This window comes from Podarcis cretensis, assembly GCF_951804945.1.
Source record: "Podarcis cretensis genome assembly, chromosome: 15".
Lineage (NCBI taxonomy): Eukaryota > Metazoa > Chordata > Lepidosauria > Squamata > Lacertidae > Podarcis > Podarcis cretensis.
Window position 1 is genome coordinate 16,358,708 of NC_137185.1, and position 25,826 is coordinate 16,384,533.

Below are 25,826 nucleotides of genomic sequence, written 5' to 3' on the forward strand. Positions count from 1 at the left end.
AAGAGCCCTGAAGTCAACTCAGAAGAGCAACAGACAGGTGGGGAAGGAAAAGGGGCTGATAAGAGTAGCAGCAGCAACAACAGAAACACCAGCAGACTGTTCAGAATTGAACATGCTTGGCCAGCTGGCTCAAGGAATAGGGAATTTGGCAGGGAGCTCAGGGGGCGGGGGCAGTATGATCCAAATTTGGTTTATTGAATGGGCTTCTGAGCTTCTGAAAAACATGTGCCATTACCAAGTGGACTTCCACACTTGTCTGCCCTCCTGATCCAAAGGGGAGGCATCTAGCTGGTTCCCTGACTCAGGACCTTGTCGGCAGATGATGGGACTCTCTCCAGGCCCAGCCAGCACTTACCCACATACGGCTGGTGTCGCTGAGCTCGCTCTTGTACCTCACAGAGTCCTTCAAGACCTGCCAGAGAAAAGGAGACAAAGATTTTGATAAAATCTTCAGGTACTGGATGCCAGCGACGCATCTGTATAACCTGTATCGGTGGCAAAGCCTCCCATGCTGCTTGGCTGAGCTGCTGAGGTGGGACTGAATACTCAGCTGCATGGAGAACTACAGGCAGTTTGCAGTCCAACTTCTGTGAGGGAAAGGACAGCTGGAAGTCTGGCTGGGAATAAAACCTCACACAGGGGCAGCAGTATCTCAGGAAGGAGTCCTGGGACATGGGAAGTTTAGGGGACAAAGCAGCCCTGAGGCGAGGAAGCTGAAGGAAAGGTTCAGGGTAGGCACTGAACCCTAAAACTGGAGGCTGAAGGAAGGGGAGGTGGACAACGAGGTTTGAGAAAAATGGTGCAGATTGCAGAGAATTGACGCCATCAGAAAGGGACTCTGGAGCGCCCAGGAGGTTGTTTAAAAGAAAGGGTGGCTCAAGGAAGCAATATGATGAAGGCAGTAGACTGGGAAGCGGGACCCTATCTCAGCAATGGGTAGCAACAGGACCACATGGAGCAGGTAGGGAGCTGTCATGCCTAGCATTGACCTGGGACCAGATTTGGACTTTCGGGGTATGAGCCAGACACCCCACAGGTCTAGGAGCAGGCAGGGCCCCCTGGAACCAGTGCTGAGGACCCCCTTGAAGGGGTCAATGAACTCAGATGTCTGGAAAACCCTGGGGTGGCCCTTGCAGTGGGTACCACTTTATGATCCTATTTTGGGGGGTGATCTATCTTTAAATAAATCTCAAAGACTTTTGCAACTTAAAAAAAATAATGATATGGAGCTGGAGCACTATCATAATGCTATAATTAAGCATATATTTATCTCAGATTTCCTTACAGGTTATCACCATTATTTATGTTACTAAATTGGTGGTGACCAAAAAAGGATTTATTTTTTAAAGGTTTTTTAAGGTTAATACCATTTCAGTATTGTGGAACTCCTGCCCTGGAGGCCTGTCAGGCTATTTAATAAAGAAAATGTCCACTGAAAACTGGTTTCAACAAGGCTTTAGGTCTTCAGTTGTTACCTTTCACTGCTGGCTTTTAAAGCTGCTCTGCTTCCTGAAACCTGGATCTGGATTGAATCTGATCTGCTGCTGCCTTAAACGATTTGTTTTTATAATGACAAGCAATTCCTTGATCATTTCTAAACCTTGTAAGCTGCTTAGTGTGTCCGCGGACAGAGAAGCAGGATAAAAGTAATGAATCAAAAGAGGGCATTGGTCCTAGTCAGCCCCCGAAAGAAAAGAGGTGGAATCCTGTCTCCCCTGCCCCCACGCTCTGCCCCAGCCTCTAAACGAAGGCCTTTCGTTGGCTCCATCTCAACATGGATTTTAAAGCAGGTAAGAGGGGAAAAGGAATTGGCATCACCCACCCCGCATCCCAACACCCGAGTTCCACAAGCAGAAACAGGAAGCTGGTCCGTTCAGGACCTCCAGAGCAGAGAGAGGCTTTGGGAGAAGAGGCTGCTGCCCTTACATTTGGATGTCCATCACGGAGGAGCTTGTGGAAGACGTGGCAAAATTTCCAGCAGAGGACGGCATTGCTGGAGAGGGGCAGCCGGCTCACGACAGCCCAGAAGGTGTGGGCTCCTTTCTCGTGGTGCGTCCCCAGGATGCATGGTGAGAGATGCAGGCTAAGGAAAGAATTCCAAGGAAGGGAGCATGGAGAATATAGGGCAGTGCTTTCGGGCAACAAGCAGGCTCAAAGCCCAGCATCTACATGCACTGAACACACACACACACAACCACAGACAGACAGACAGACAGACAGACAGACACACACACACACACACACACACAATCCTAACACAGGTGCTTTGTTCCAGCTCAGTTTGGCCAGGCCACGATGGGCATTTTGCCTCAGCAAGGCAGATGCAGCCTCTGCCTCCACCTTCCCCCAAAGCTGCCAAATTCCAAAAGGATATTTCTGGCGTGTTTCTCTTTGACGGCAACTTCCTGAGCATTAATGGCCTTGTTGATGCTGACAGTCTAAAAAAGAAAGGAGAGGAGGGAGGCAAGCATTTAGTAGGTTGCAATTGCAGAGAAAGGTAATCCCCCTTCCCACAACCCTGCTAGCACCAACCATGTCGTGCCTCCCCCCAATCTGTCAATCCCCACACCCATCTCTGAGAAGATTCTGATGGGTCTCTCACACTCAGCAGTTGCCAAGAATTGTCCCCCTTGGCACAGTGGTGAGGCCAATGAGATGGGCCAAGGGATGTTGAAATCCGCCCAATTGTCCTGAACATAGGCTGGCTGCGGATTGGCTGCAATAATTCAGAGGCAGAGTTTTCATCCAGTGGAGGCTGGAATGTACAAACCCTGAAGGAACCTGGAAGCCTCAGAACATCTTCCTCCAGGCACAACAATTCAGGGCAAATTTCTCAGACCCCCTCCAATTTTCCACTCACTACTCCTCATTCCACAGGTCCATTAGCTTGAATAAAAAACTCCTGTGCCTCTGAAGAAGCCCGTAGTGGGACAAAGCACAGCAGCACCTGACTCCCAAGATGGTCCCCCCCCCCACTGGTACACGGTTCTTGGAAGCAGGCCTGCAGTTGGACATCACGGCCTGACAGCGAAAGACTTAGAATCATAAACTGTAGCGTTGGAAGGGAGCTGAACCCCCTGCAATGCAGGAACCTCAGCTCAAGCATCCATGACTTCCAGGCACCAGTTCTGGCAACTAGGAATGGCACAGTTAGATGGGAGGTTGCACCAGCCTGGCTGTCTGCCAAAGTCTACAGGGAGATCCTACCTACAGCTTTCTCTATGAGCATTGATGCACTTCAGCAAGAAGTCAGTGTATGACTGGATGTGATGGAGGATGTGTCTTGCTTGCAGACAAATCACCAGTGGTGGTTGAGTGAGGGGGCTTTGTGGTGAGGCTAAGATCTGGGCTGCCCTTGGAAAAAAATCCCTTATCCTGACAGATCCCTAGTTATCCTCTAGCATAGTAGCTTTCAGGCCACTGCCCCTTTGGTCCCATAAACTCAACCCCAGTGCTCGCTTATCCTACCCTATAAAATGCATTATTCACAATAGCAGTTTGCATGAGCCACTAAGAAAGATAATAACACAATAATATTCAGAACGGTAACAATTAATTGCACATTTATTCAAAATGCAATTAAAACTATTTAGTTCAATTCAACAAAGCTGATGAACTTGACCCAGTGATACCAGCTTTTCAAAGTCTGATAGTCATTTACTCCCCCAGTAACCCTCCTGGGGTGGGGGGCAGTAACACCCACTTTCAGAACTGCTGGTTTAGCAGTTACCCTCATTAAAAAGCCACCTGCAGAAGACCCTGGCTAGGTCTGCTCCTCCTACCAACACTATCTCACTTTACAGTGAAGTGATGTAAAGTGGATCTCTAATGTTTCCATACTATGTGTCATGACCTGTTAGTAGTGTGTCGGCTGCAATGTGTAAGTGTGTCGTGTGAATGTTCCCCGCGTTTCTCCCAGGGCTGGAAAGGAGTTAGTTTAACCTCTGGTGTGCTAGTAAAGTTGAATTACTCTGTTACAAAATGATGCATGTCTAAAAATTGTGTCACCAACATGAAAAGTTTGGAAAGCTCTGTTCTATAGAAATGAAATATTTAGTGTACTGTTATCCACAATCTGTATTTTTCAATGGGTCTTATAACCATAACAAAAGATAACTTACATGAAACATGAAATAGCTTTTAGAGCTGCAAAGGGTGTCACAATCATAGCTATTCCACATACAGCACAGCGCACTACTCAGGAACATTCTGATATATAGAGAACATTTCCTAGCACAGCCCCTAGAGAGGGTTTAAAGTACACACTGGAGGTGTGTACAATTAAAGTGAATGAGAGTGCTCTATAGTGACAAATCCACCTAAAGAAGATGATGGAGTTTTGAGGTTAGGAAAGTGATGGGGAAATGCACTGAAAGGTGTGTGATAAACAAATAATTAACTGGAAGGCATGTAACCCACAAACAAATAAGAACAAATGTTCAGCAATGACTGGACATAGTCTGGCCCCCGCATAAGCTTTGTAGAAGCAGATCAGGATGAAAGATTAATAAAGTGGTCACCCAGAGGAGTACAAGGACAGAGTGGCACAACTTTCCCATCTGTGGTCTGCTCTAGATGAGATAAACAAGTGTCAGAAGCTCAGCACAGAAGCAGCCTCACATTTCACTGCCTGTGGTTCTCATCCTGACTGAGTAAACTGAGGAAATCTTACAGAGTGACTCAGCACTGCCCATCACCAAGCTCCGTATTTGGATATCTTAAAGGTAAATCGAGATTTGCTCTTGCCCTCTGCCAGGACTCAGTAGTCCTGTCTTAAGATCCCTCCAAAAAGCTGTGACTTTGCTTCGTCATACAACCTAATTTAGGGCTGCACAGAAGCTCACTAGCCTCAGTATTTGCCTCTGCTAAACTAGAGCAAACATACCACCCACCCCAATATCAATTCAAGCTACATAGGGCTGGATCAAGGCCTTCAAGTCCAGGTACTGAAAGCAGTGGTGTAGCGTGGGGGGTGCAGGGGGGGCTGGCCACACCGGGCGCAACATCTGGGGGTTAGGGCTAGGGGGCGCAAATCCACGGGTTAGGGGGCACAAATTACTTGCCTTGCCCCGGGTGCTGACAACCCACACTACGCCACTGATTGAAAGTGGGCCTTTCTATCTTTGGATGCTCTGAAGGGAATCAACACTCGAGTACCAAAAGCAGATCAAGGCATGCCATGCCCCTGGTGCCTCTTGGTGCAAGGCAGATGTTAAAATCAGTAGCCAGTCAAGCAAACGGAACATACAACATCACCATAACATACCATGGTCCCCAACAGCTTAACTTGGGATGGGGCTCATCTTGTTACAGCTCAGATCAGTTCAGTTCAGTCAAACCTCTCAGTCAGATCTCCCCAAAGCAAACTTCTGTAGAAGTCCACCGAACTCTGAGTCACCTGTAACCATGAGGACACGTCACAGGACGCAGGGAAAGACCCAACATTTTAGGAAGGTCCTTCTAAGACTGCGTATAAACCTTCCGGGGAGGTCAGAAAACTTCCCAGCAGGCATCAAAACATTGATGTTTTTCTCTTGAAATCTGTCATTCCTTTGGGGCTGTGCAGTGCCTTGCCCCTGAGAACTGGATTCTGCCTCCAAGGATTCCCCCAAGCATGCAATCAGGAGCGCTAGATTCAAATGTGTACTGAACATTCTGTGGAGAGTCACTGTTCTCTCTTCAAAACCACAGGGATCCCATGACTTTCTGTGAGGTGTTTATGCACCCCCTCTCCTCCCACAAAATAATTTCATCATCTGGGGGTGGGGAGAAAAGGAAGCCTTGCACTCCCGCTGAGCTGACAGCTGCAGTGTCACTCTGAAAAGGCTTCACCCAGGAGGGATTCCAGGCCCAGCTGCAGAATCATGAATGAAGCTTCTCTGGCTGAGTTGGGGGGGGGGGTTGGGGGAAACGGTTAGGAAGGTGCAAGGCAACATTCTGGGGCCCTGTCTCCTCCCCTCTGCATCAGCTCACCAACCCTTTCCTGGAAGGTTTATACACTGGAATCAAAACCCTCTGGGCTGAGGGTTTCCTGGACCCACAGAGGGAAATGGCCAAGGCTCAGCTGAAAGGGTGGCATTGTCTAGCACTTCCTGCTCCAGCAGCTCTGTATGCAGCAAGTTCTGTAAAGGCAACGTGCAGGAAAATGCCAGCTTCATTCCACACCCGCCCGCCCCATGCATAGCAACAGGAAGCTACAGCCAAGGCAGGAGAGGCACCAGATGGGCTCACTGCTACTCCCCAGCTGATATCACAACTGGCATGAGATCAAGAAAGAAGCCACAGCACTAATGAGCTCCTGGTCCAAAATTATCCATGGAAATCCCAGAAACCCAACTCTTCCTTATCATAGCAATTTGTGGATATTAAGCTGTTTTTGTCTGGTAAGGTCTACACAAGGATAATGGCTTCTTCAAAGCAGTCCCCATCCCTCAAATTGGGTTCATGTTTGGTGCTTTGGTGATTGATTTGCAGATGTGGTGCTTAAGATGCGCCACTAAACCCTGCCATCAAGAGAACACCAATCCCAGTGTTAGAAACTCAGATATAAGCTAGGAGCACCTTGGATCTAGGTTTTGGTCACCACAACGGAAAGTCTATTTGCCAGGGGATTGGACGAGATGACACTTGGGGTACCTTCCAATTCCACAATTGTATGATCTCAACTACATTGCTTGACTGTAACTTGTTCTTATAAGAATTCATTTGTCCCAGTATGCAAGAAGAAGAAACACACACAGGGGTAACTAGACCCATGTCAGTAGCAAAATGCTCCTGGGGAATTCTGAACACCTGAATCCAGGGCTTCCCTCTTGTCTCTGAGTGCTTCACTGATGACCTCAAAGTTGGTGTCCAGTGACAAATTGAGCTAGGACCTGCCAGGAGGGGGGTGGGGGGGGTGGAATGTCCACTGCTGGCCCTATGGGAACCTCAGCATTGCAGCAAACCCACCAGTGATTATTCTGGGCAAAGCTGAAAGTTGGGAGGAGGCCACTCTGGGCAGACCAGCAGCATCTGCCGAGGGTGCTTTGGGGCTCTGAGATCAGGAGGGCAGGGGGATGCACAGCTCTGGCTCTTGAAGTGAGTCTCTGGCACAAAGCCCACTGAAAATAGAGGCAGACCTACCTTAGTCCTACTTTTTCTCAACAAAATCCAGGTCTTTCCTGCCTGCCCTGCAACTGCCCTTATAGGAAACTGGAACTACAAACTGCCCTGAATCCAAGAAGCAAGTGGCAGTTTCCAAGCCCTGCAAGAGGGAGGACTGCCCTGTGCCTTTCCATCACTCCCAGAGTTATGACATGGCACAGGAAGCTGGCCATGCATCAGTTTACCAGTGTGCTCTGCCAAGGGCTTTTAGCAGTAAAGAGCCTTTGAAGATGCTCCCCCCTCCTTACAGGCAGGCCTTCCTAGAGTTTTGGGGAGGGGCCACAGCTCAGTGGCAGAGTGTCTGCTCTGCCTTGCAAGCAGAAGGTCTCAGGTTCAATCCCTGGCATCTCCAGGTAGGAGTAAGAGGGAGGGACTCCTGCATGAAATCCTGGAGAGCTGCTACCAGTCAGTGTAGACAATACAGTGGTACCCTGGGTTACATATGCTTCAGGTTACATATGCTTCAGGTTACAAACTCCGCTACCCCAGAAATAGTGCTTCAGGTTAAGAACTTTGCTTCAGGATGAGAACAGAAATTGTGCTCCGGCGGCGCAGCAGCAGCAGCAGGAGGCCCCATTAGCTAAAGTGGTGCTTCAGGTTAAGAACAGTTTCAGGTTAAATATGGACCTCTGGAACGAATTAAGTACTTAACCCGAGGCACCACTGTACTGAGATGGACCAATGGTCTGACTTGGTATAAGGCAGCTTCCTATGTTACTGTGGAAGACAGAATAAGCAAACTGATTTGAAACATGTCATCATCATCATCATCATCATTTTTCTTATTTACTGAATTTGTTCATCGCTTTATCTTGCCCAGGGCAACCCAAAGTGATTTTACCTGGTTGTAGAGGAAAGTTTTTGCCTGGTGCCTAAAGATATAACAATGGCGCCAGGTGAAACTCCCTGGGGAGAGAATTCCACAGATGGAGAGCACTGCAGAAAAGGCCTGTTCTTGTGTTGCCACTCTCTGGACCTCTTGTGGAGGAGTCCAGGTCAGTTAATATGGGGAGAGCCGGCCCTTGAGGTCTCTTGAACCATCTGAGGCTTTATAGGCCAAAACCATCACTTTGAATTTGGCCTGGAAACTAATTGGCAGCCAACACAGTTGGGCTGGGATTGGCGTTATATGCTCAAACCATCTTGCCCCAGTGAGCAACCTGGTGAATGAATTCTGCACCAGCTGAAGTTTCCGAACGCCTTCAGAGGCAGCCCCAAGTATAACGCATTGCAATAATCTAATGTAGAGGATACCAGAGCACAGACTACAGTAGTTAGGCTATCCCTGTCCAGATAGGGGTGCAGCTGGGCCGCTAGCCAAAGCTGATGGACGACACTCCAAGCCACCAAGGCCATCTGAGCCTCAAGTGACAGCAAAGGATCCCAAAGTACCACCAAGATACGTACCTGCTCCTTCAGAGGGAGTGGAACCCCATCAAGAGAAGGCAACCTCCAATCCACCCAGTCTAGGGAACCACCCACTAACAGTGCCTCAGTCTTATCTGAATTGAACTTCAGTTTATTGGCTCTCATCCAGTCCATTACTGGGTCCAGCACATCCACTGCACATCTATCCCAGAATAAGATTTCCAGGGGAGATCCTCTTTTTCAAGAGATCTATAGAAAAACCCTAATGCTGCATTCAAATGAATGCATACCATTTAAATGGTGACAAAGCAGGACTTGAGGAATATGTAGAATAGCCACGGAAGGAAGCTTTACAAATAATGTGCTCTCTGTTTACACAGTGCCCACCCCCCAACACAGTCACACGCAAGGTCTGAGCACTGGCACCTTCTGCACACTCCAGGGCCAACGGGGTCGCTGGGGTCCCCAGTAACAGCTGCTTGAAATATCTGGGAATTTTGTTATTTCTTTAGAGTGAGCCTAAACCACTTCATGCTCTAACAACTACAGAGTCAACACTCCTGTGAGGTTTCACCTCCTTCCATTTGCCTCTTAAAATATATATACAGTACATTTAGTTCGGTAAGCAATCAGATGTCTGATTTACCCAGTGAAACGGCTGAACACCTAAGCTACTTTCTACCCCAACTTCTCAAAACAGGATATGAAAACAATTTAGCATTTTGCCTGTATCATGAATTCCATTGTTTGTGGTTATACAACTCCAAGGACATGTAGTAACCCCCCCTCCCGTTTTTATCATTCTCCACCCCCACCAATAAATTCTTGTGTTTCTCTTCCCCTCCCCAATTAAGACCTCATTACGAAGCACCACAGTGGTTCATGGGTCCACAGGATTAAATTTCATCCTAAATTCTGAGCTCTATTGGCTTCACCTACACACTGGAATTTACACTCATAGTGCAACCTTGAAAAGCAGATTTCAGACATGTACGTTCTCTTTCTTTCGAACCCTATTAAGCTGTTGGGGTACATTGAATCTGCCTCCACTACAATCAGAAGGTGGGGCTTTGGTGGTGATGTTACTACCAGGTGTCACCCGGTTAGCGCTGATTCATGACAGAGCCTTTTCAGTGGTAGCTCCCCAGTAGTGCAATGCACTCCCTAATGAGGTGCACCTGTCTCCATCATTATTAACTTGCAGGAGGTATTTGAAAACATTCCTATTTATCCAGATGTTTGGTGGCTGAAGAATACTGTTCTAGACAACCAGAAGATCAAGGGACTGAAAAATGTTTATAACTTTTAGATTTTTTTTTAATGTAACTTATTTCAGTTGTTTTTAAGTTATTTTTAAAAATGTTTTATTGTTTTAAAATGTTTGCTTTGTTTTTGTTTTAAATGATACACTCATTTGGTACCCAGGGCATCTTGGGGTAGGGTGGGATATAAATTTGATAAATATTTGCTCAGAGCCTGGTATTTCACCTCTGCATCTTCTGTTTTCTTCCCCAGAGCTTCCCAAAAGCCAAGTGGAGGATTTAAGTTAACATAGTGGGATTTAATAGCTTTTGTGACATACTATTTTATTCAGAATACAATACCAATTTTTTTAATAAACCCAAAACAAAACCTGCCAGAGTTGTATTCAACCAAGTCTCATTCAGAGTAGGCCTGCTGAAAATAATATTCATGTTCATGTTCATCAGCTTCAATGGGTCTCCTCTGAGGAAGACTAGCATGGAAAACCTCCTACCACTTAACCTGGAATCATTTTGAAATCAACCATTAACTTTATTTTTGCAGTTAGAACTTCAAGGGGCTTGTTGGTTTATGCTGTCATGTGTAAACCATGTTGCAGAAGAGTCTAGGAAATGTTCTGGAGGGAGAGTGATCAAGGAGCTCAAGCAGCCACTGGGGTAGGGTGGCTTACAGGAGCCACCACAAGCTTCCTTTCCAAAGAACTGCTTGCATTACTTCCCCATTCCAGACAGCCTCACAGCGGCTTGGAAAGAGAAGGGAAACCAAGGCTCATCAGCTCCAGGGCAGGAGGGCTGTTGCCCCAGGAAACAGGGTGAGGAGCCCCAGAATTTCCATAGTGGCAAGAGAGACTCCCCTATGAAGAAAGATTTGCACAATTGGGGACTTTTTCATTTAGAGAAAAAGCAAGTAAGAGCAGACATGATAAACATCTGTAAAATTAGGCTCTTATGGTCAGGTTCTCCTTCCTGGTTTCCTGCCCAAGTGAGCTTTTGTGGCTGAGTGTGGATTTGAACCCAGGTCCCCCAGGTCCGACTCTGAAATTCTAACCACTACACCACAATGATTCTCTTATGCTAAGGGGCCCTCCCCAAAGCAGAGACAGCATCTGCCAGATCAAAAAGAGTCCTGTGAGGAAAATGTAACAAGGCCCAGTGCAAAGAGGGATGACAGTGGCGGCAACAGCCTGCTAAGCACCAGAGTGGCATGGCCCTTTCCACAAGAGGAAGCACAGAGAAGTAGCAAAGGTGTTTATCAAAGGCTGGCATATACACCCTTTCAAGAAGCAAATGCACACACAGGATTCCAATTTTCAATCAGGCATATCAGCTTTGTTATCTCCCACAATTAGGTTTTGTGCTACAAATTTTGCACCAAGTTGGGGGGGGGGGGAACCTCTGCTGGTGCCACCCCACAGCTGCATCAAGAGTCTATCCTGAAGAACTAGGATGTGCTTCTCCTGATTCAAAATGGCATCCAACAGTATCCAAATGTAAGCCCAAACCCGCTGCTCCATCTCAGGAACCGTCACACCAAACTAACTGGGAGACAATATTCTCAGAAGCATTCAAATCAGTGCTAGTAAACCTAAAGCACTTCTACGGGCTCATTTGGATAACCCAAAGACCACCCCTACCCCTCTGTACAAAACAACAGCACTACCTCTCCCATTCCCATTTGGAGTGGGAATGCCACACCTTTTAGTCCCCCAGACAGAATTCAAGCAAGCTCTAAGCACACAGTGACTTTGAGACAGGGACACTCCCCCTTTCCATGAAGGCAATTCAGGCACTGAAATGAAGAGCAATAGGGTTCTTTGATGGCAGAAAAGAAGCAGAAAGGAGATTGACTGTTCCCTTCCAGGTTCCTCAAGAGGCAGATTTCACTTGCCCCAAACAAGGAAGAGGTAGGTCATTTACAAGAGAATGTGTGTGTGTAACTGAAACATCCCTTAATAATCTGAATACACTTACCCTTCCACCATCAGTTAACATTTGGAGTGATCGATTTCTCTTATTTGAGGGGGTAACCCATCATTTTAAACTGGTAGCTCACCCTCAGCTTCTTTCAGAGGCTGCTGCAGCATATCTCAAGGGTGGCTTCCTTGCCAATAGGTCAGCATCAACCTCATTATTCTACCCTTCAAAGCTTGCTGTTCCTAGCTTGAGCCATGAAAGTCTTTAGCCCTGCACTCCAGGTGCATCTGCCCTCTCTGACAGCTCAGAAGATGCTGCTCCCAGCAGCCTTTCAGACTGTGATGAGTTGCCCCTCTCTCAGAGTGGAAGTCCTGGACTGGAGCTAGGAAGCCCTGAATACTTGTGTGTGTGTGTGTGTGTGTGTGTGTGTGTGTGTGCTTTCTCCCTCATGTCACTCTCAAGTCAACAGCTCACACACACCCTCTTGCCTCTAGGAATGTAGGAAGAAGCTTTATACCAAGAGATATAGTGGTCTAGTTCAGGACTGTCTGCACTGACTGGGAGCAGTTCTCCAGGGTCTCTCCCAGCCCTACCTAGAGATGCCATCAGGGGTGGCACCTTCAGCATGCAACACAGTTGTTCTGCCACTGAACTACAGCAGCCCCCATGCCCTTCAGTGTGTCAAATTCAGACAGGAAGGAATGAAAAATGCAATGCCTCCTCTTGAATGTATTACTCCCTTCCCCCCTTGCGCAACCGTCTTATATCTTGCAATCTTTTTGTTTAAGCAGCTGGGGTTAAGCACACTGGTGGAATCATGACTATTACTTTGAGCTGCATTCCTTATATCAGATCATTTAAGTGTTGGGCTCGTTCTTAGCTCTTGCCTCCTCTCCAACCACCTGCCACTTTCCTGACGGAGCCTACCTGTGGTTGCTGGTCCAGCAAGTATCCCTTAGTTTGGCTCCCCTCAAGGCATTATCACCACGCTCCAGAAACCCGCTACTCTTAAAGCACGAATTAGGGATGGAGGGGGAATTGTCTAGGTAGCATGATGTCACTGGCAGCCAATCAGTAGCTCGCAACCCCCCCACGAGGTGGGCTACTCCCCCCACCAAAGCCTGCCCCTTTTTGCTGCTTGAAAACAGCTCCTTTTCCCGGCTCTGTAGGGTTCAACTGCTGTGACTGCGGGAGGCAAACACCAACACGCCTCCCCCTCCCCGCCCCAAGGCGGGAGTCCTTCAAAGCCTTTCCTGCTGCTTCCGAAAGGCAGCCCTGGGGAACTCTCTGTTGCACAGAACCAACGTGACCCTTTTCGAGGTCGCGTCCTGCCCCCTTCGGCCCAGATCCACCCGCAAAAGGAGGAAGGGAGGGATGGTGGTCCTGGACGCGCCCACAATGCCGGCTGCGAGTGTTTCGCTCAGCCGGAGACAGGTGGCGGCGGCGGCGGCTTTCTCCCTACTGCAACAAAGCAGAGCCTGGCTCTGCGCGCTTCCCCGCTAGCTATGTCCTAACCCAGGCTGGGTAGACGCCGCAAGGAGACTCCCGAGATGGGGAAAGCGGGTGGAGGCTCCCGAGCCCTGCAAGGCTCGATAGATAGAGGCAACCGGGGACAACGGAGGCAGCAACAAGCACCTCCCTCCAACTCTCCTCTCGAGGAAATGGGAGGAGGGAGAGAAGGCGAGCCCCACCTCGAGCAAGCCGGTGTCCAAGGCTTGGGGTGGGCGAGGACCACCCCGTCCTCCGGCGCTGGACCTCCTCCAGTGCCAAGTCTCTGGAGCCGAGCGCCCCGAGGGTTCTCCGGCAAGCGGCGGCGGCTGGGCACACAATGCGCTGGATTACCGCCCGGCCAGCCGCTCCTCTCCCTTCTGGAAACCCCACCCGGAGCTGGGGACAAGCCCGGCAACCCCGCGCCCCCATCCCGCCTGCCTCCTGCCGGGGAGCATCCCGGGCGCCGCCCCTCTCACAAAGCCGGGCGCCATCTGCCCTCCGCGGCTCCCGTCCGCCTGGGTCGGCGGTGCCCTGCCCTTACCATCTTGCCCACCTCCATGGTCGGAGGCTGCTGCTACTGCTGCTGGGGCCGCCGCCGGTGGCGGCGACGGGGCGGGTCTCTCCCGCCCTCCTCTCCTCCCTGCTCCAGCTACGGTGAGATGCCCATGCCCAGGGCGGCGCTCCTTCCAAGAGAGAGGACCAGACGAGGGGGCGGCGGCGGCGATGGTGGCGACCCCACGCCCGCCCCTCCCCGGCGGTGGGATTGCGCCGCCCGCCCGCCGCGCCCAGGCGCAGCGCCGGAGTGAGCGAGCAAGCGAGCGAGCGCGGACGCGTCGGCGTGTGTGCTCGGAATGACAAAAGGCCGCCGCCGCCGCCGCCGGCGCTCGCTCGTGCCCGCCCAGCTCTCCCCTCCCCTCCCCGGAAGGGCAGCAGGAGGGAAGCAGGCAGGCAGGGCTTCTCCCACCCCCCCCCCCACCCCGCTCAGGCGGCACAAAGGAAGACACCGTGCAGAAGCAGCGGCCCGGCACAGGCCCGGCACAGACCCAGCCAAGGCGGCGGGAAGGAGGAGTTTGCGCGGCAGCGCCCACTCGAGTAAAGACCCTCCTGCTGCCTGGAGGGGTCACCAGAGCGCTGGCCAGGCAGCTTCACCTCCCCCCCCCCCCCCGGAGGATCGCCCCTTTGCGTAGAGATGGCGAGGAGAGGAGCGAAACTCCCAAGCAGCAGTCTTCCCCCCCCCCCCCAGGACTGCCTGGAAAGGATAGCCTGAGGTTAGGAGGATTGGGATGATGGGAGGACCAGCCCCCACCCCACATTCGCACCAGTCCTCTATCCACCACCGTCTCTCATCACCCAACTCCTTTACCTCCACTCTCTGCATGTCATGGTTGGCTTAGAGAATCTTTAGGCTGCCCATCAACTGCTTACTCAGCTCTTACTTATAGGCAGCCCTGTTTAGGGAAGTTTTTAATGTTTGAAGTTTTATTCTGTTTTTAGTGTTCTGTTGGGAGCCGCCCAGAGTGGCTGGGGACCAGCCAGATGGGTGGGATATTATTAATAATAATAATAATAATAATAATAATAATAATAATAATTTCATCTAGGGAAATAGAATCATACAATTGTAGAGTTGGAAGGGACCCTGAGGGTCATCTAGTCCAACCCCTTGCAATGCAGGAATCTCAGCTTAAGGATCCATGGCAGATGGCCATCCAACCTCTGCTTAAAAACCTCCAGTGAAGGAGAGGCCATCACCTCTCATGAGAGCTGGGCAGCCCTTGAGATATGGCTATCATATCTCCTCTCTGTCTCGTCTTCTCCAGGATAAACATACCCAGCTCCTTCAGCCATTCCTCCTAAAGCTTAGTTTCCAGACCCTTGATCATCTTGGTTGCTCTCCAATGTACATGCTCCAGATTGTCAACATCCTTCTTAAACTGTGGCATCCAGAATTGGACACTATTCCTGGTGCGGTCTGCCAGGCCCCTGGGTCCATATAGCTCACTACTGGCTGGCAACAGCTCTAACCAGGGTTTGCAGCAGGGACCTTTGCTGAGGATTGAGCCTGGGCCCTTCTGTGGACAAAGCAGGCACCCTTCTCTCATTAACCCCTCTCAGATTAATGTTCCCCTAGCAGCACCTCCTATTGCTCCTCACAAGTGTTGGATGGAAAAGAAGACAAAGGTGTTCATCCTGCCTCTGAGGCCCTTTGCGGTGCTAGCAGCTCAACTGAAACCATATCTGCACTGAAGCCACCACAAAGAACAAAAGGTGGCCCAGCACAACACTCCCTATTAACAATAAGGCCACATTATCACAGTAGCCTCTGAAAGAATCATGTAGAAAGGTGGGATAGAAAATTTTTGATTAAAAAAGCAGTGCTGGTTTTGTTTCTGTGAACTCTGGCACTCTTCACATGCTCCTTTCCCTCACAACCTGCATTCAAAAGCAAAAGCTTCCATAAACTTGACCTTAGGCCTTTTCCTCCCTGCCTCTCCTTTAAAATTTTGTGGGAGGGGACAACAAGAGCCTTCTGGCCCTTTCCTCTGAAAAGCCTGGACCATATCACCACTGAATAGAAACAAAGGAACTTGCGGGGCTTGTCCCACAACAGCCCACCAGCATTAGCCTTTATCATATGACATCTTTATGTGGATTTAATTGTAAGCCAACTTGGAAACTGGTCTTAAAACACACACCAAGTTGCAGGATGAGATCTGAAGTGCAGACAAGCTGAGGTGGGGTCAAAAGTAGAATTGAGGGCAAAAGTCACCTGAGTGGAAGAAGCAAGCCTTGGCACAGTGACTGTGTATGAAAATAGGAAGAGTCCTGCTGGACCAGGCCAGTGGCCCAGCATCCTCTTCTCACAGTGGCCAACCAGATGCCCAGTTGGGGAAACCCACAAGCAGGACCTGAGCACAACAAGAACCCTCCTATGGTTTCCAGCAATGGGTGTTCAAAAGCATTATTGCTTCCACAATGGCAGAACATAGCTACTGTAGCTAGTTAGCCATCAATAGCCATTTCCTCCATGAATTTGTCTAATCCTCATTCACAGCCATCTAGGTTGGTGGCTCTACACAGTCTGCACTGTAAGGAGACTCCCAGGGACTTGGTACCATAAGGTCTGCTCTTTCTATCCCACAGAAGCCTACATGAGCACTGTAATGACAAGCTCAACACTGCAGTCACTTGCCCACCACACTCTCCCAGCCATTAGCACACACACTGCCCATCTGATTGCAAAATGCAGTCCTGCAAAACTGCACATTGCTGATTTCCGGTTCTCTTTGTGTTTCCCACCCCAAGTGCTAAGTCATTTCCCCTCTGAGAGACCTGGAAGTGACAGGAAAGGACACAAAGCCTAAGAAGGATAACAACTCCTTTTTGCATAGCAGGATAGCAGAATCAGTGCAGTCCATATACTTAAATACTTGGACTTTAATTGATATTTTCGCCTAACTCGTTTTTGAGTGGCGTGTGATTGTTAAAAACATGATAATTTGCCACACAGTTTCAATCAAAGAATTGGTCGACTCCAGCCCTCTGCATCTAACTGTGGTCCACCAGGAGTTACAGGAAAGCTCACAGAGGCAGGGCAAGATGGGTAAGAACCCCTCTGGTTCCCAATACTCCATAATTGAAGCTATCCCGATTCTAAATAAAGAGGCTTTGCTCTGAGCTATTATGGCCAACAATATAGTCATAATGTCTATTAATGTTTCTTACTGTTCTTTGAAAGCTATCACAATGTACTGTGGTAATGAAATCTACAGGAGTTTTCCCCCCCACCCAACAGGCTGTAAACCTTTGGAATTTCATACATGCAGTCAAGAACAAAGCCACTTAAAGATGACAGATTGAAGTTTTAAAAAGGAATTTAAGATCATGATTTGCCTTTTAGGTTCTTGGAGGCAACACAGCACACACTTCAGTCAGTTATAAAAACTGATGGGACACTGCCTTCTAAGAACAGAAGCGGAACCAGGAAGCCAAGCCAGGTGACAGCCACCAATACCTGACTATATCCAATTAATGAAAGCCAATAAGGGGGATGGTTGGGGTTAGCACCCCTGCAGAGGCCCAGCTTAGCTACCAAAGGCCTGAGTTTAAAAAAGTGTCCTAGCCTGCTGTCTCAAACCTGAGGGTGGCACCAGGCACATTTCCCTGGGAAGAGCATTCCACAAATGGGGCACTATTTAAAAGGCCCATTCTCATGTTTTACATTTCTTTTTGGGGGGATGGTTTCTGAGCATTGCTAGTTTTTCCTTCTGTCAAATAGGAACTGTGCAACTTCTTACATTTCCAAATGTGTACCTGGGCCCCCTAAACTACTTGCAGTTCACATTCAGAAACATATGCATCATAGGTTAGGCAAGAAAAGTGGAAGTTTGCCTCAGGAGGGATGTAAACTACAATTCCTCAAGCTGAGAGCAGAGCAAAAGGCAGCTCCAGCAGCTTTAGAATCAACCAGCTGAATTGTGTGGGGTGTTTTTTTTCCATATAAAAAGAGGTGTCAGACAGCTTCTGCTTCATTATTGCAACTGAAGTATTGGGGGATGCCCAGCAACACTCGCTGCCTCAAGCATCTTAAGAAAAAGCAGTGCTGCTACTGCTTATTGTGGCTTCCAGCTAACAGGAACAAATTGTGCAAGTAGCACAGAACAAGAGCAAAAGCTCCCACGCCAAGCTGGGCTAAATGAGGGTTTGGGTGGAAATGCAGTTTCCTTTGCTGTGAAATCCCAAGTGGGCCAACAGCCAGCTTCTCCCTAAGCAGGCGGTGCAAAAAATAAATAAATCCCGTTTCAGTGCAGCCTTGGGCAAGACGTTATGTAGGAGGCTTGTTTTAGAAGACAGAGGCCCCTCCCCAATTTTGCTCAAGCAGCCTATGGAGCTGCACAACCTGGCTCCCATACCCAACAGTGATGGAAAACATCCTCATTAACAGCCACAGTGGTGAAGCACCCCTGCACCTTGCCACTAGGCTTGGGAGGTGGGGGAAACATTTCTCATTCCCAGGGGCCAGCCTTGTAGATGGGCCGTGTAACGTTTCTAGATTTCAAGGAGAATTGTTTGAAGACACAGGATACCATTTGACTTCTGGCTAGGCAGGACTTCTAGCAGCTGCCTGGAGATCACATGTCAGCTTCTCTGAGGAAAAACAGGTGGCTCACCTGTCATTGAGGTGCATGAATTGTGGTTGTCTTTGCAGCCATACATATAGCTCCTGCATCTGCTGCATGGGTATTGTTTTGGAACCTTCTGGAGCTGGGCCAGCATTTTGGTGGGCCACTCTCCCCCACCCTCCATGTTTATTCTCAAGGAGGCATGGATGCTGCCTCTGAAACCACATGCAGCAGCTATGTAAAAAGTACCCTTGTTAATAAGCCCACAAAAGTTACTAGCCTGCAAAAATGCCTACTAGCCTGCTGGAGCACTGGCAGAGGAGGGATAGGGGACTCCGTTCCTCTCCTAGCATCCTACTGCATTCCTATTCTGGGTGCAAAGGAAGGGCCTTCACTTTTTCTGGCAAAGCCACTTAGGTTTCTGTACTGGGGACAGAGGAAGGACTAAATGCTCTGCTGCCTTCCGCCAGCTCACTCACTTGCCTACATGGAATTACTTGTCACCTATGATTACCGGGTAGGCGTGTAACTACGAAGCTTTGACCAAGAGCAGGCTAAGGTAGCAAGCACAGCGGGGATGGAGGGTGGATTGTGAGATTACACAGATGACCATGCAAATAATTACAGTTATAGGAAAGAAACCAGTTCTTTTCCTTTGAGGTCACACACATGGAGCTCAGCACAGCCCCTTCAAAGGAAAAATCCACCCTGAGATGAGCATCAAAGCTGTAGTGGTGGATAAAGGCTACTCTTTAGCATTCCCACTGGAGATATAAGCAACCATTAAAGTGTTATCCAACACTGCTGATAGATTTGGGCTGGAGTGGCTACTACAGGCAATGGAGTATCCAGCAGTCTTTGTATGGAGTGGGGGGTGGGTGGGTGGGTTGGGACAGGGGCTGATTAGTTTACTAGTCTGTTGGTAGTATGCTGCATTAACACCTTGTACTATTACCTGGGACAGCATCCATGTCTGGTGGACTCAGTCTCACTAAGAAGGAACAAACAAATAATATTGAGCAGTACACTTATTAGTGAAAACACAGGTACTTTCCCAAAATACTATGGAAAGCCTCTTCTGTGTCAATTGCTTTTTTCTCCCAATGCCTCTGTTTTTAGGTGGCAACAAAGGAGGGCTCTACCATATTTCAAAAGGGGAAATGTTCTGGCTGGACACCCTCTGGCAGCTCTGAGAGGCCACAGATGCAGAACCACATGCAGAGATCTGAGGAACAAGAGGGGGAGGACCAAACACCAAGATCCAGGTTTTTCTGAGCTAGGGAAATGGAAAAAGTCATGAAAAAGATGAACGTAGGGAGAGGAAGTAGTCAGTCAGAGAAGTGGTGAAAGGGTCACAAGAGGAACAGAGAGAAGAGGTCCCTGCAGGCTCACACTTTCATGCTTGAACAGAGAAGGGGCAACTACTTTAAGCCCCATGACCACACTAACTCACTTTCTGCAGCTGCCTCACAGCTTTCTCCTGCCACCATACAGCCTTGGGAGTGTAGGTGGGTGAGCAAGGTTTGGATCAACTGTGGAGGCAAGGAAGTGCCCTCTGCCCTCAAGCAATTCTATCCTGGCTCAGATGACAAAGAGAAGCAGCAGCTGCATAACAGCAACTCAGTGAAGAGCTGCCAGTCCTCCCTTTCCCCTCACAGCCCTTCCCCAAGCAGCTGCTCCTCCTTCAGCACATCTGTTCTCTCCAGCAATTGAAGTTCACTGCATCATTCTCAGGACAGATGGGATACCAACTCTTTGGTGAAGAAAAAGGACAGCACCCTACACATCAAGGTCAAGGCTGCCTAGGAGGAGGAGGAACTCATGCCAAGCACACAAATAACTAGTGGGTGAGTTGGAGAAAGCAGAGAAGCCTCCACTCATCGGCTTTGCTCATTTAGCACTTGGGGTTGCATCCCATGCTAGTCCTACTCAGAATAGACTCATCAAAAATAATGGACATTACTAAGTTGGGTTCATCTAATTCTTGGCTTCTGCATCTCAGCTCACAATATGCAGTCTCTCAATTCATTCTGATATTTAAAGGTCACCTTTTTGGGGGGATTAACCTTCCCACGGCAGCTCACAACACATTAAAAACATAAAAATTAATTCATAGCCTAATTGTAAACCATAAAACCACAATATATCAGACATCTAGAGATGTTTTTAAAAGCAGTAGTAAAGCAGTAGCAGTATAAAAAAATAGGAAAACAAGCAGAAAACCATTAAATAGTTTTTTTAAAGCAGCTTTAAATGCAAAACTGCCAAGGAATCAAGTAAAATCAGCTTAGGACAAAAATGGTATTCTGGGCCTATTTAAAAGTCATCAGTGTCAGGCCACATGCACCTACTGAGGGAAAGGGTGACGAAAGCAAGGATCCACCATCTTTAACACCCATCGATCCAACAGTTCCTGATGGCAAGCCCACCAGCAGGGCCTTCAAGGCTGATCTTAAGGCAGGTTTGATACAGATGTAGGTGACCCTGAAAATAACCTGATTGAGCAGCATTGAGGAGATTAAAATATCTAGAACAACCCGTACTGCCAATACACAGTTCATGTTATATGCTCCAATTGCCTGGCCCCCACAAGCAACTAGTCTGCTGCATTCTGTACCACTTGCTGTTGCTGATGTTATTTATTACTACTACTACTAATATTTATATCCTGCCCTTCATTCCAAAAGAGCTCAGCATGGCAAACCCACAAGTGATAAAACAATTTATATGAAAACAGTTCCAATACAGATGCAGACAAGCTGGCAGTCCGATTCTAAGCACATTGCAGTAGTCTGGATGTGACCAGATCAGGTATAGCTCTTTCCCCAACATCCCATTTTCACAATAACCACTTTTAGACACTGATGGTGCTGTCCATATAAACAGTAAGTTGAAGGATGATGCTATCTGCAATTAAGGGACTGGTAATGTTTATCCTGGAGAAGACGGGGGTGGGGCAGAATATGATAGCACTCTTCAAATACTTTAAGAGAGTTCACATGGAAGTAGAGGCTAGGCAGCTTCCTGCATCATGCAGCGGGTTGGACTACAAAGCGTACAAGCCTCCCCCCCAAAAACTCTATGGCAATAATGGGACCTAGCAGAGAGTTTCACTTGCTTTACAGATGTGCACAACAGTGGAATCTTGGGTTTGGAGGCAGGTTGGCATATCTACTGCTGAAAATACCTGAAAGGGGTAAATCACTGGGGCCTAGAATCAATTTGTGCAACCCAGGATGAAGAGCACTGGGTGCCCTTCTCTCTGTGCCAGGGAGTGTGGGCAATGAGCCCAGCCTTAGGTTAGGAGAGCATTACAGGAATCTGCCTCACTTGCTCTGTCAAATATACATATTGCCTCTTTTTTTTCCCCAAGGAAGGAGAAATGGAGGCAGAGGTCTCACGCTGTAACTATTGATCTGACTATTTTTAGTCTCCGTTTGCCCAGCCTGTTCTTGTCAAGCAGCCACGAGGCAAGCTTTGCACAGGATCATTGCAAAGACGGCAATGCCTAATCCAGATGCTCGCTTGGACAATTTCTTTGGAAAATATTAAGTGAAGAGGCGACAGAAAGCAAAGAAATCATAGGCAAATGCTGGTATTCCTCTTACTCCACACCATTTCACTGCTTCATATTTATAAGCAGAGCACCAGTTTCCCCCTCTAGATTGGTTGATATAGAGAGTCAAGGAAGAGACATGGGGAGGTGGGGGTGGGGTCATGGTGTGAGCCAGTGATTTGTGTTAAGTAGGGCAGCCAGGAAGATTTATTCTGAAACCTTCCATTCCACTAGCAGGAGATGGCTGGTCTAGTTAGTGCTCCTTGCAACACACTTTCTTTGGCGCCAGGCACTGGTCCAATGCTTTCTGCACCAAAATGAGATTCTAGAACTCAAGCTAGCCTCAAAAATGGCTCCAGAGTACAAATGTGGTTACTTAGCTATGAGGAAAGAAGGCCTGAGATGTTTGGATATGTTTTTCCAGCCAACCTGCAAGCACATTCCTAGTTGATACACAATATGGGAGATGTGGGCTAGAGGCATCTGAAACAGATTTGAGGCCCGCTATCAGAAAAGGGAAGTGGGTGGGTGGAAGTATGTGCCCTTCCAGCTACCACAGGGTGGTTAGAGGACTTGCGTGAATGCACAAGAGGCTGCTGTATTGGTGGAAGGGAGGCTGTTTGGGGACCCTGCCAGGGTTTGGCCTGGACCATGTGTGGACTCAGAGCCTGGTCCAAAGCTAGCTAATCAGGGCTGCGAATCCGGTGCTTCCCAGCCAACACCCAACATGCTAACTACTACTTTGCCAGTTTACTATTTGATCACTGTCAGTTGATCCAAGCACATTGTGTATTATGCTGTGTAATGCTGTTGGTGTGTAATATAAAATACTGGTAAATAACAGATCAACATAGCTGCCTGCATTTTTTACTGTCTTTGGGGGTGTGCCTATGGGAGCTGTCATGATGAGCCTTTACATTTCACAATGCATCATTACAGGATGGCATATTAATTTGGCATCCCTCCCCAACTGGGACAAAAGCTTAGCATGAATTCACCATTCTGCCCCTCTGAGATCAATTTGTTGCCATTCGTCTTCCTTCCCTAATAGGATTAGAGCAAATGTCTTTATTAATATTCATGAAATCCCTGAAACTTAAGGGGAGCTTAGCTGTCTCCGGAAGCACAGGATACCGCTAGAGGCAACAGGCTGGACTGGGGCACCCAGGCCAAGGAGAGTACACACATCACTAGGAAGCCATGGCAATATACTGAGTGCTCTTTGGAGGATGATGTACTTATTGAGAACAAACAGGCACTGCATTTCTAAGAAATAAGCAACATACTAATGGCCTCAGGATAGTGTTTCCTCTGTTAGCTGACTCATGCAGATTTCAACTGGGCAATGCAGCTAGGCAGAAGCAATTCTTCACAGGAAGGGAGGCCAAGGAGTTCCAGTTCTGGAATCAGGAATATTTCTCGACTCTCCTGAAGAAGGTGTATGTCACAGCTTACTGGGCTATATAGTCATAGTGCTATTTATAACCCACCTTCAACCTGAAGGTTCTCACAGTGGGATACAACATTTCATTAAAATATGTCACAACATATGCAGCATAAAAACCTCTTAACACCACTGTGCATGCGTAGATCTTGAGGCAGGACCTCACTGACCATTACCCAGGGTTAACAACATATAACATGTCTGAGAAACAACGAAAACAAATTCACAGGAAACTGAAGCAAGGGTGGAATGAATGCAATTTGAACTTGTAATTTCCTAAACCCATTCCCACCCAAAGCAGAGCTGGCTGAGGTTGATGGGAGTTGTAATCTGAAACATCTGGAGGGCACCAGTTTGAAGAAGGCTGACAATGAATGGTAGAATCATATACAGCACAAGAATTGCAATAAAAATAATTTTTAAGTAAAGCTTTGAATATTTTTGCATGTAACAATTTAAGGCTGCAATGGGTCGTTCCATATCAAGTGGTACAATTTTTGATGATTTTTTTTACTACATGTCGTCCACTTTTCTTAAAATTTTGTACACTTGTTAAATGATCAGAACGACTCTAATCTAAAAGTTTTAATCTAAAAGTCCATCATGTGCCATATCATATTAAAGCTCATGAAGTTCTGAAGAGATTGGTATTTTTAGTTTTGGAATATCTCAATTCTGGGCTGTGTTTAGGTCTTTGTGTAGTCTGGCAAGACCAAAATTGACATTTTTTTTTTAAATTTTAAAACCCTCATAACTAAAAAATGGGAGAGAAAAAAATTAAAACTAAGATATGAGACCTTCTATTAAACTACTTTTAGGAAACTGAAACGGAAAGCAATATAAAATGGTAAGATAAAAGTCCCTGAATCACTTGACATGGAATGACACCAATGCTAAAGACATTTACATTGGTACCTCGGGTTAAGTACTTAATCCATTCCGGGGGTCTGTTCTTAACCTGAAACTGTTCTGAACCTGAAGCACCACTTTAGCTAATGGGGCCTCCCGCTGTCGCCGCGCTGCCAGAGCACGATTTCTATTTTCATCCTGAAGCAAAGTTCTTAACCTGAGGTACTATTTCTGGGTTAGCGGAGTCTCTAACCTGAAGCATATGTAACCTGAAGCGTATAACCCAAGGTACCACTGTACTAAGGAAATGCATTTCTGAGTAAACATGCATTACATTGCACTGTAAGTGTGCTATATTCAATTTATTGTTATGAATCATTATTTATTGCGTTTATGTCTTGCCCTTTGTCCAAGGAGCTCAAGCTGGTCCTCACCCTCCTCAGTTAAAGTCCACAACAACTCTGTGAGGTAGGTTAGGCCAAAAGAAGACAGTGACTGGCCCAAGGTCACCCAGTCAGCTTCATGGCCCAGCGGTGACTTCAACCCTGGTCTTTGACCACTGCACCACACTGGATCTAGAACTAAATGTGACATTTCCAATTTCCAATCAAACACTTCAGTTAAACTTGACATTGAAGTTAACTGTATTTGGCAAGTTTAAAAGCTTTGAGATATTTATACCGAACATAAAAATTCTGATACAGTAGCAAAAAAAGCAGTTACTGCTTGGCTGCACACCCAAGCATGCTGTAGGCCCACTGCCCTTCCATGATCCTGTGCAGGTTTCTTGGGAAGCTGCCACATGGCAAGAGTTTTGACCTTCCCCATCATTAGTGAGCCTCTTTCAGAAGGCCAGCTCATTTCACTCCTGACTGCTCCCCTTGGGAAAGACCAATGAAGAGATGGACAATAAAGAAGGGTGGGCTTTTGCCAAGCATATTCACACAGCCAAAGCTCAAGGAAGCTTCAAATAAGATATTGCATGTGTGCACAGCACAACAGAAAACTTCCTTGCCCTTCTCTGTTTGAGTGTGCGGAGCATAAGTTTTGCATACTCCAAACTTCACAGCTGAAGCTTTTCCTTTACCATTTTTCAGAAAGACTACACTTGACATGTTTTATCTGTCATAAATCTTTGCAAAAATGAAGGAAGCAAAGCTGGAGGCTGCCCAACTTTTCTCTACAGACGTCTCTGTGTTGCATTTTTTTCTCAAGACACACCTTGAGTAAGGAAAAAGCAGACCTCCTCTCAGCTGGCGAGGAGGAGATGTTCTAAAGGAGCACTAGGTCATCTGAGGAAGCAAGAGGCAGAGATCAGCTTATAAAGGAAACTTTGTTCTTGCAACCTCTGCGGCTGCCCATTTGACAGAATCCAAGCACTGAATTGCCAAGAGCAACCTCCCTCCTCTTACCAGTGGCTGCAGCACCCCCTTCCTGTCATCCAACCTTTTTCTTAGATTTAAAACTACCTAGTCCAAAATGTACAGAAGGGGCACAGTTCTGCTTACAAATAACAAAAACAGGAAGTCATCGGACAGCAGCTTATGGAAGAAACATGCAGTCACGCCCTTTGCTTCTCAGTACTGGCAAATTTACCCAATATGGATCCTCTCCAAGTACATCATTAGCTCTATTTTGTTTCTTTTACATAAATTTTTAATGAGATTTTCAAA

At 47.6% G+C, this 25,826-nt stretch overlaps 1 protein-coding gene across 4 annotated transcripts in view; it reads right to left on the minus strand.

Moving 5' to 3' along the window:
• HIP1 (huntingtin interacting protein 1) overlaps window positions 1-25,826 on the minus strand; it is a 68,328-nt gene that overhangs the window by 27,207 nt on the left and 15,295 nt on the right. For 2 of the 4 annotated variants that reach the window (XM_079954505.1, XM_079954502.1), the window contains exons 2-4: window positions 2,375-2,438; window positions 1,927-2,069; window positions 356-412 (exon numbers count right to left, since the gene is read on the minus strand). In XM_079954505.1, coding sequence (XP_079810631.1) covers window positions 356-361 — 6 coding nt within the window. In that variant the 5' untranslated portion in view covers window positions 362-412; window positions 1,927-2,069; window positions 2,375-2,438. Of the gene's footprint in view, window positions 1-355; window positions 413-1,926; window positions 2,070-2,374; window positions 2,439-5,266; window positions 5,286-13,722; window positions 13,963-25,826 lie in introns of those variants that run through there. The other 2 variants (XM_079954503.1, XM_079954504.1) reach the window with 2 other exon arrangements.